An 11,919-nucleotide genomic window follows, 5' to 3' on the forward strand; every position below is an offset into this window, starting at 1 on the left:
TAATCCATTAACTAAATAAATAGGGCATCAACTTTATCAGTATCCCGTCAACTATTTTGTTTCCTTTGCAAAATTTGGCAGTCTCTCCATGTGGGAAGGTACACTTATTTTTTCAAGAAGACAAATTGCATCAGGATACTCATCACACTCATATCTTCGTTTTTGGAAATTGGAAGTCACCTTTCACCCATATTTTCTTGTCGGTATACTTACTAGTTCACCATGTTATCACAAACAACTTTGGACCCCATTTCCTCTTAAACCTATACTCCGTATAATTCATGGGCACTTCAAGCCAATAATTAGAAACATGAATTGATTGGTAAAATAATAAAAATATAAAAAAAAAAAAAAAAAAAATGCACCATTGTTGATTGATATTGAAATTATCTCCATTGCATATGATGCCGAATAGATGCAATGAAACCAGACTGATACTCCGGCATAATATTTTATCCCTTCTCATAGTGAAAAGTTGAAAGACAAGAAGTACTACTAGGTAATTAAATATATATATATATATATATATAAGCACAAAATTAAAACACAAAAACAAACACTGCCTTGATCTCAGTGCTTGTTGATAAATTCTTTGACAGCAGTAATCAGTTTTTCAGTTTCTTTAGCGGTGTGTGGGTCAAAATCCACTGCAATCTTGTTAAGATAGAAGCTGTGGCCAACACCAGAACTAACAAACAGCTCCACCTTCTTGTTGGCCTTCTTCAATGCCTCGTAGTACTCCATCTCAGTGTCTTTGATCAAGTCCATGTCAGCAACGCAGAACAGGACCGGCGGTAGGTTCAGGCCGTCGATGGACGGGGCCATGCCGCCCATCGGACACGTTATCGGGTGGTTCTTGGTGCTTCCCACCGGCAATGCGAAGCTCAAGAACTTGTCCACCATTTCTAGGGTTAGAAATGGCGATTCGGGCTGCTCCAACTCCGACGTACTCCTCTCCGGCCGGACAAATCCTGGGTGGATCGGTATAGCACCGGCAAGTCTCACCGGACTGATATCCGTCTCTCCGGCACGTGCAGCCACCTCATGTACTATGTTACCACCGGAGCTATCTCCGATGAGGAAAACACGGCTTAAGTCCGCGTACTGGTTGAGCCACGGCTCTTGTGACTCCCGCAGCCAGAGGAGAGCAGAGTAGCCGTCGTCGCAAGCTGCCGGGAGGCGGTGCTCAGGGGCGAGTCTGAGGTAGACGGACACAATTATGGCTCGGACTCTGACCGCGAGCGTACTGTAAATATTATAGTACATGTTCCAATCTGCTTGGCTAATGCAAAAGCCACCACCGTGGAAATGAAGCACCACAGGTAACTTGGCCGAGTCTTCGGCCATAGGCTCTGGTAAATATATTCTGACACGGAGTCCTGACTCCGAATTGACCTGGACGTCACGGGTTGCAACACCGTCCACGAATTCTTCGTGCGGCGGAACTGGGTCGGACATGAACTTGACCTCGGGAGGACCCGTCCACTTGCGGTCGACAGAGCGATCGTCGTAGACTCTGAGCCAGCCCGATACCTCATCCACAATCTTCCTTTCACAAACCATATTGTTGGACGAGTTTGTAAAGATGTAGAGAAATGTGTAAATTGGATGCTATTAATGAACTTTTAGTCCCTTTTTATAGGGGAAAAGAGTAGTTGGGAAAGAGTAGGGTAATGAAGTCGAAGCTTCAAAATCATTTCTACCGTGGAAGGTGGAAAGAAATGATTATACCGTCTTCTTTTATTTATTTATTTATTTATTTTCCTTTGAAAGTCCTACACCACAAGTAAGTCATGACTCATGACAAGACGTGAATAGTAGTAGTAAACTTGATGACTGGTTCAATCGGTGAATTGGGTCTGCAGTCTATTAGGAAGGCACCGGAGAACAATAATGGATGGGATATTTCAAGGAAATGCATGCTTCCCATATTTTGACAACTAAAGAAAAGCAGAAGTATGTGAGTTGATAAACATGAGAAAAGAAAAGCGAGAGAGCTAGACTTTGAACACCCTCATTGTTTTGGGAGGAGAAATGATAAATTTTTATAAATAAAGAAAAAATATAGGGCAAGAAATATAAAATACAGTAAATGAAAAGGAACGAAGGGAAAAATGAGTTTTCTATTATTTTTTTGTCTTTTCGGTGTCCTCAACTCAACACAGTTCATGCATATAAATATAGACAAATTTTTACTCCCACTGTTCTTTTCCCTCACTTCTTATTCAAGTCTATTAGGAAGGCACAAGAGAACAATAATGGATGGGAAATTTCAAGGAAATGCATGTTTCCCATATTTAACAAGAAAATAAAAGCAAAAGAAAGTCATTTTCTCAAGAAAGATTTTGAACACGCAAGACTCATTGTTTTGGGAGGAGAAATGATGAACACGAACAATTTTCATGATAAGTCATCATAAATGATGCGGTATGTGAGTTGGTAGTCTAAAAATAAATTTTTAGAAAAGACAATAGGATTAAGAGAGAAAATAAATACTCCAATTGATATATATATATATATATAATTTTTTGATTGATTAATAACTTTTAAGATCATGTTTGGATATAGAAATCAGACTGTGTAAGTGTATATGTATATATACAAGTGAAGACAATGTTGAGTAAATAACAAAATATGGTGTAATGCCATGATTAAGAAAAAAAAAAACTCCCGATATCTATTCATAATTTTTGTTAGTGAGGAGGGATGCTTGTTGCAGAGAATTGGAGTCTTTATGGGATTCAATTATAGTTTATGTTTGATAGTTTCACGGAGAGAAAGCTAAGTTGGGTGATTTAGGAGAAAAAAAGAGAGATAACGGAATGATTTAAGAAAAAATAAAATAAATTCGTTCGATGGTAGAGTCTACAAAAATGAAGTTTGACACCAAAAAACATCACTTTAATTATAAAGCTTTCTACCGGCCACATGCTTTAATGGCGGCATAGTCATTGGGTGCACCTTAATTATAGAAATAATTTAGTCCCCATGTGATACCATGTCCCTATTATATTTTGTCACATAAATAAAATTAAATATATTTTTATGAGTCCTATCACTATGTAATTATGTATCAAAAATTTAAAATACTACCTTATTATGGATATTTCGGAAATATTAAAATATTTTTCTTTAATTATGGTGAGTTGTATAGAATAAATATCAAGCTCGCTTTGGTGGTATTTTATAATTAAGTTGAAATTTTATAACATATAAATGAGTTAGTCATTGGTCTCATTCTTGTGTTGCAATTTCTCTGTTGAACTTTAGCTACTTATTTATTTTTTATTTTTTTTAGTTAAAGGGTAAGCTTCAGCTACTTATCCTTGTTGAACAGTCTGCATATATTTCGTAGTTGTTCTTTGTACATATGATTATAATTTGACAAGATAAATGGTACTTATATTGAAGTAAAAATATTTATGTACTGAAGTTAAAGAGAATTGAAAATAGTTTCTCAACAAAAAGTAGAATTTGTTTCATTAATCTACTAATTATTTTCGAATCTACAACTTTGTTACTATTTTAAATAAGAGTAAAGTACAATGACACCCTGTGAAGTTTGGGGTGAAGATAAACATATACAAGTTGCCCTATTTTTGGACAATGACACCCCCTTGTAAGATTTGCAATCCAAACAGGGCCTTAAAACATGTGAAAAATCAACTTTACCCTTCACTATTTTATTAATTTTAATAGATAACCAAATTACCCTTCTCTCTCTCTCTCTATATATATATATATATATATATATATATATATACCACCACACACCAGGCACCACCACCACCACCGCAACCTCCATAACCACCACCTATCGAAAAAGACACTGATGAAGAGCTTTGCCACTGCACCACCCATCTTCCCTTCCACCACAACCACTAATCTTCCCCTCCATCACCACCACCGATCTAACACTATTGATGGAGTACGAAGAAAAGACTCGCGAATCAGAGATGCTCATCGAAGAAGACGCCGAATCAGAGATGCTCACCGAAGAATTGCGAATCAAAGATGCTCACAGAAACTGCTACTTGAGAAGATGTTTGACGACAGTACAATACTTAAGCTCATCGGAGAAGACGCTTGAAGGCATGTTAGATGTACGCGCAGAGATTTTAGCGGCGCATGCTGTGACGTCCCGGATTTTTCGGTGTTTTTTTGATTTTTTATTTCCATTGTTTTTTGGTGCCTCAATTTGCATGTCGTGCAACCGGTTGGCTCACTGTATGGGTTCTGAGAGTCTTTTCGGGCGTTTATTTGAGTTTAGAACTCCTGGGATGCTTTCCGATCTATTTCGGTAGTTTTTGAGTTTTGGACCGAGGGAATCTCGTGTGGGTCCGAGGTGGCCTATGTGCACTGGAATGGCGAGGGCCTAAGTGAAAATCATTTGAGGGCATTGTTATTATATTTTCGGTGAGTTGTTGCTTTAGGTAATTTCATGGAAGTTGTTTGGAGAAAGGGAGTAATTAGCTATAGATTTTGGGGTTAAGTGGCGTAAATAGAGGAAAGTTGTGGGGGAGTATAAATATGAGAAGTTTGCCTAACTCCCTCCATTATTCATCATCTTCCTTCTTCATTTTCTCTCTATATCTATAGAAATATCACCCACCATGTATAAGCTTTAGAAAGCTTCGATTTGGAGGTCGTGGCCTTTGATTTTGAGTGTACCCATGATTTTGAGTGTCCCCTCATTTTTCTCTACACATCTATGATGAGAAATTAGAGATTTGACCACCTTGGGATTTTTGAAATTCTTAGAGGTTGGATTCGAAAGAGGAACTAGTTAGAGAAGTTGTAGAATATCTCTTGATCTATAAGATGAGGTGATTTTGGAGGCCATTGGAGCACTTTGAGATTTTGACCTAGGCTTAGACTTGAGCTTTTGGGGTAACCCCAAGAGGAAATGTTGTTCCTCTCCACTTCCTTTTCATCTTGATGGTATAAGCTTCCGAATTGGTGGAGTTTCAAGGCTTGGAGCAAGCTAGGGTTTTACATCTTTGAGGTAGGGGTCTCTAAACCTCACATCCTTTGGTTTTAATGAGTTATTACTCTTGTAAGGTGCTATGACATGTATAGTTTATGAATGTGAAGCATGATAGTTAGGGTTTGTTATTGTGGGTGATGATATACATGTTTTGTGTGCCTATAATGTGTTAAATTACATGTTTAAGTGGATTATTGTGAGGTTATGTGATGGTTATATTACTACATGATTTATATGTCTAAAATGTCATGGTTATGAAGTTGATTGTGTGTGAATTATTATATCAATTATTGCTAAAGCATGTGAGCATGATTATAATTAATGTATGAACTTTCATGTTGGCATGATGATGAAATCATTGGGACATTCATAGATTGACATTGTGTGAGCAATGAGAAAGTTGATTTTGAAATGAGGGAATTGATTTTTAAAAATAGGTTTTCAATGAAAATTTGTGAAAATTGGATGGCAATGAGTCGCCTTGTGTTAGTGGGGCTAATGGAATCCAGAAAGTGCATAGAGAGACTGCCCTATGTATGGTTGAGTTACCTAGGCCCCAAATGACTCTAAGGAGTCAGCTTAGGTCAGGGATAATTAGCCAATCCTTCTCTCATGGCGGCGAGGAGTCGCTCTGTGCCGTGTTACATTAACAGTTTGACGGTTGTTGTGTTGTGTAAAAGTTTGGAAATGGGGTTAGACTTTTGCATTGCATTTCATTACATTGATTATATTTGACTTTGTGTGATGATAATTATTTTGCTCATCTTTCCCCAAATCAAGCATAACCCTTTCCTATGTTTCACTCTTTGTGTGTAACTCACAAAATTATTAAGGAGTGCGTTTTAGGGCGCCACCTACTGAGCCGTTGTGCTCACTCCTTTATTATAATTTTTAAGGAAACGGCAAAGAAGTTATGGACTACCCATAATCTTATATGTGATGACATTGAGGACCCTCTTTTGTTGACTAGATGTTAAGTTTATTTTAAGGCATGTAAAATTTGATGTAAATTGAATCTTGTAATCAAACTTGTATTATTATTATTACTACGGATTTGTGTCGAATGTCATAATTTATTTATTTGTAGAAACGGTCTCGAGGCCATTTTGTTACGTTTTATGGTCCCAATTGTATTCCAACTTCCATTTAAGGCTTCATAGTCATTTAATGATGTAACTAGCTTTAATAAAAAGGATATTTATTACCATTTAAAAATTTTAATACTAAAAATTTAGCCCTTAAAATTGTTATTATATTTAATTTTTAGTTTTATCAAACACCACTATGTTTCTTTGGCAAGAAGTTGTATGTTTGGTTCGAAATATTACCAATATGATGTTTTCTTAATCCTATGTGATTAAGAATTGAAATAAATCAAAATTTGTTGTATCCTTCTAATTTGAATGTAAAACAGATTGTCGAATTTTATATGGCTCATTTTGATTGTCAAAATTTCAAATGGGCATGTGTTGACACAAATTTTTGGACAATAGCTTGTCTTGAGCCACTCAATCTCATTCTATTTTTTTTTTTTTTTCCTAAATTCATTTTAGGGCTTTGAAATCTCATTTTTAATACTATAGAAACACTATCGAATATTTGAGGATTTTTTTTTATTATTATTTTTCAATAATCAGGGTATCCGGGGCTTTATCCCGATTAATCCACATGACCCGTGTAAGGTGAGTCCCCACACGAATCAGGTAAGGCTTGGACTGATAAAAAAAATTCATAATTTTTCTACCTCATTGAATCAATCATAATTTATAACATTCTTTAAAGATGAGGAAGGTTTTATTTTATTTTATTATTATTATTTTTTGTCACGTTAAGAACTTCCACAATGCATTTTTAGGAGACTTGAACCTTTACCTTTCCACTTTGAAAGAATAAAAGATATCATTAGATCACAACTCGTTGTAAAATGATTACTTTAAAAAGAAGATGAGATACCACGTGCCTTAGTCTTTTTAGGATGAGATTGGATCTAATTCTTTATTTATTATTCATTATTCATCAATTATTAATATTTAAAATGGAATTGAAGTCAAGGCTAGGGAGGGCATTATTCAGTGCTTAGTTTTTACAGCCCCTAGCTCTGAGCGGGTATGTTCATGTTCAACATGTCCACGACAGTTACACCAAACTACTGAATCTACGAATTCTTTTGTCATTTATCTACAAACGCCTATAGACCAAACAGCGTGTAGACCTGTTTGGTAATCTTTCTTTATTCATATTTTTGTAAACCTAGTTTGGTGCCATGGACTCACTAAACCTTCTATGCAATTTATTCTTCAATTCTAAACGATATATATATGACTCATTGAAGGGTTTTGTTTTTTTGTTTTTTTTTTTTTTTTTTCGGGTAAGTAAACTCATTGAAGTTTCCATGCAATCACTCTTCTAATTGCATGCATCAATAATGTAACTAACATTGTCACATTATTTCTTACCAAATCAATAATAACCTAAAGATTATAAAAAAAAAGAAAACCAAATTTATTATTCAAAATTCGTATCTCAGTGATTCAGAGAATTGCAGCATGGTTAAGTGTGAACTATTATATTCACAATCTATTGAAATTTGGGTAAATTTTATTTAGTTGTGGATGTCTCATATAGGTTTCTTCTATGTTTTATAATTTCATTTCTCTCTCTTGATATTTTAATTTATGTAATAGATTTACTGTCTCTATTAGGCCATGACGGAGACAAATAGAATTTGTTGATGTCAGTAGCAAAAATCAAATTTGACTTTCTAATACTTGAAATAACAGCAAATATTTTATGAACTAAACAATAAAATAACACACTATTCCTAACAAGTTGGACGGCGATCAGTGATCGAGGAAGAGGAGATATGTGGGATTATGAAATGTAGCACGTTCATATAAAATATTGATAAACCTCAAACAAAAAAAAAAAGTAAACGAAATTTACCCAAAAATATTTTAATAAATGAAACGATGCAATTGCCTTTTAAAACTGAATTGTAACCATTGTGCTTTTCATTTTTTTTAAAGAATAATTGGTGGAAGAGTAATTTTGTCGAGTTTGAATATCAGTCCTCTATCAAAATTTTCTAAAGGACTTTTTTATTTTTCTTTTATCTCACTAGGGTCTATAATTGGTGGAGGAGTAATTTTGTCAAGTTTGAATATTTGTTCTCTCTCAAAATTTTATAAAGGATTTCTTTTTCTTCACATAGGTTTGCAACATTGTTAGTTGGGGCCAATGGAAACAACCACCGCCGCTAATTCTTTTATTTTAATTTTTGGTAAATTTATCTTATTCTCTTGACGTTTATCAATATTTTATTGAGGATGCCAAAAACGGCGCGGGCCGGGTACGGCCCACACAGCGAGAAACGGGCCTGGTAAGTGATCTTTGTCAAAACCAAGTTCTCACAGGTTAGGCCCAAGATTGAAGAATCGAGCTGAAGGCCTGCTAGAGGTAACTAGGCCCACGACTAAAGAAGCCCTAGGAATGAGCCCGGCACAAGGAGTTAGTTAGGAAGTTTCTAGAAGGTTTGCATCAGTCTATAAATAGACTAAAAATAGAGGGAAAAGGGGTTGGAAAATTTTGAAGTGTAGAATTATTCTTTCTAATTTGAGAGGGAAAATTTCTTGCATCTTTAATGACGCCGTCCGTGGGAATCAATGAAGATTGAATTGATGAAGATTGATTTGATCAAGATTGATTCGTGAAGAAACTCGGTCTATGGAAGCTGGATCCAGATCGGCGAGGTCAATATTTGTTTTACGGAGTCCTGATTGTAACTGATCTTTGGAAATTGGAGTCAGATCTAGACAATCACAATCTGTTGAGTGAAGCTAGATCTGACGAGTTTACGACAGGAACGATTTAGATCCGGTGGAGGAAGATCAGAATTCAGCTGGTTCGAGGCCAGATCTAGTGTGCTTACATTAGCAAAGCTCAGATCTGATCAGGAATTCACAATTGATGACTCTGCTCCGATTAGGAATGATGATAGGAGGTGAGAGTTCTAATCCACAGGAAAATGGCTAGCAAATGAAGCTCGATTAGTTGATGAGCATGATCGAAGTACTGCGAAAAAAGAATGCAGTGTTACATGCTGGAATGGAGCGTCGAGAGGTTCCGGTTATTCCACGACTAGTTCCAGTAGGAAATCGGGGTATACAGCCTGATGTTGCCCACCAAGGCGAGCAGGAAAGCAACGATCGTGTGGATCTTCACCGCGAAGAGGTCAGGTCAGGCGACTTACCACCAAATGCTCATCATGTAGACGATCGAGAAGAATCAATTCATTTGGATCCGCATCATGAGCGGATCAGGCGAGAAGAAGCCATGGAGGACGGTCGTAACAAGGTTACGCCGTCATGGCAAAAGGAGTTCACAGAGGAACGGTCTTACGATCCTCCTTATCGTCCATCAATGTCCATATACGAGTATGGAGGTCTGGACAGGGGGTCTGTTAAGCCGAGGATATTCTCAAAGTATCCAAGGGAGAATGAAGCCCTCTATTCATCAATAAGAACAGTTGCTTCACCATTTACTGACGCAATCCTGAACGTTCCGAATCCGAGGAAGTTTTCCATACCAGTCTTTATACTGTTTGATGGAACGAGCGACCCGATCGATCACATTTATCACATTCAGTTGAAAATGGCTCTGAACATGGAGAATGATCCTCTAATGTGCAAGTGCTTCCCTACTAGTTTGACTGGTCCAGAGCTCAATTGGTTCAAGAATTTGGCCAAAGGCTCAATCGCTAGCTTCCAAGACCTGTGTCACAAGTTCATAAGCCAGTACTATGGGAATAAGCGCTCGGCCAAATATGTCTTAAGCCTATTTATAATGAAGCAGCATGAAGACGAGTGACTCCAAGCTTTCCTCACTAAGTTCAACCTTGTCAAGAGCATGGTAGTGGAGTGTCATCCATCCACAACATTTCAAGCTTTCAAGCTAGCAATGAACCGAGGGACACCATTCCACACAAGTTTGGTGGTGAATAGGCCGAAGACTATGGACAAGCTGAATGAGAGAGCTGACGGTTTCGTGCGTTTGGAAGAAGAAGAAGCAGCTAATGCAAGGAAGACGTCGATTATATCGACAGAGGAGAATTCCAAAACCAAGATCTGGCAAAAACAAGCTCCACCACAGTATCAGACTTCCTGAAAGGCAGAAAAGAGGCCGAGAGACGAAGAGTTAGTCACTCCCCTCAAGGTTACCTTGGCAAGGTTGTACTGTGATACCCTCGGATCTCCGGATGCGGGTTGGCCAGGCCCACGCTCGATTACCCGAGGATATCAAACCAATTAGTAATAAACGAACACAGAATACAAATAAGGAAACAGGAATAAATAAAAATTTGTTGAAAAGGAACTAGAATGATAATCCAAATACTGAAACCTCAGAATAAAATTAAATTAATAAAGAATTATTCTGATACATCCAAATTCTCCATTTCTAATACAACTCGGGAATTCATCTGGTGGACCCCTAAAAACTCCAACACTGAACTCATCAATTAAAGAACTCCACTGCTAAATCATGAAGAAGCTCTTACGTCGTCGGAAGAATGAGAAGCCGTATCTGCTCAGCACGAACAAGATCTAAGACTTGGAACCATCCATTACCTGAAAAATAATAGTAGGTCAGGCCTACGAATAAGTTCTATCCTAACTATAATCCAAACAGAGACCCGATACGCAGATACATCCTAGATGTCTCAACTATATCTATATAGTCCGTAAATAGATATATACATATAACCACACTATATGATTCTCACTAGGCTATGCTGAGGGTCTCAACTTAAATAGAAGGCAACATGCAAAAACGCACCTGAGTGGGCATGACTACCTAAGCCTAACAGGGTATACCTAAACCAACACAGCTAGCTATGCATCCTACTGCATATACGCACCCTAACCGTCGACTATGAGACTCAAGCTCAGATCGCGGTACCATAATTTATATATATAAATTCCCATCCAAGCCAATGTAGTGTCGCTCAACTGTTCGTTGCCATGACACGACATAAAATTAAGATTTAAATGTTTTAATTAAATCCCTATCCCAATTATATATATAAGTTTCCTCCAAGTACAATGTTGTGCCGGTCAATAGTTCATTGCTCAATACACAACATGTAATTAGGATTTAAATGTTTTAGTTAAAACCCTATCCTTCCTAATACAAAAATATAAACAATTATCCAGTATGTCATTCAACTGTTTTAGTTGACAGGACATGAAACTATGTAGGATTTAACTGTTTTAGTTAATCCATTCCGTATGTATGAATGGGTAGGAATTAACGTTTTGATCTAATCCGTTCCCCCCGTATACCACCATCCCATACCGGTGTATACCATGCATATGATCCGTATATGATGCATCATTTCAAACAGTACATCAAATTACATCCACATAATCCACAAGTTGATAAAACAGATTTTAAACAATTCATCAACTAACTTCAAAATAACATCCATGTAATTGACTAGACAATGTTTAATTGTTTATCAATTTAAAATTTATAACCCATCCGTGTAATTAACGAGACAAGATATAATAAAATCATCAATTCAAAATCTAGTATACATCCACGTAACTAACATAATATAATTTACCAATTCTGCAATTAAAACTAGACCAACATCCATGTAAATTGACAGAAATTATATAATTAATTCTTCAATTAAATCCAGGGAAAAAAAACATAATAGAATCTAATATGTATAAGGTCCTACTATGCATCCAAAACGACCTTTAAAATCCTACTCCAGTTATTTAGACTGCAAAACAAATGTAAGCAACTAAATACTTTACAATCGTCAACCGTGTGCAACATTTGCTTAAAACTTCCATACGGTGAATACCGTTAGTATATAGAGATAAAAGATGCATTGTGGGTTCAATTATAGCATAATATAATGTTTG

The 11,919-nt window shown here is 36.6% G+C and overlaps 1 protein-coding gene across 1 annotated transcript; it reads right to left on the reverse strand.

The window, feature by feature from the left end:
* Window positions 1–414: 414 nt before the first annotated feature.
* LOC132300552 (probable carboxylesterase 17) lies at window positions 415–1,631 on the reverse strand. The gene has a single exon (XM_059797683.1). It carries the CDS (start codon window positions 1,561–1,563, stop codon window positions 571–573), a length of 993 nt encoding a protein of 330 aa, XP_059653666.1. The 5' UTR covers window positions 1,564–1,631; the 3' UTR covers window positions 415–570.
* Window positions 1,632–11,919: the final 10,288 nt, after the last annotated feature.

This window comes from Cornus florida, unplaced genomic scaffold (genome assembly GCF_030987335.1).
Source record: "Cornus florida cultivar Cherokee Brave unplaced genomic scaffold, ASM3098733v1 CherokeeBrave_3.0.0_Hap2_Chr03, whole genome shotgun sequence".
Taxonomy (NCBI): domain Eukaryota; kingdom Viridiplantae; phylum Streptophyta; class Magnoliopsida; order Cornales; family Cornaceae; genus Cornus; species Cornus florida.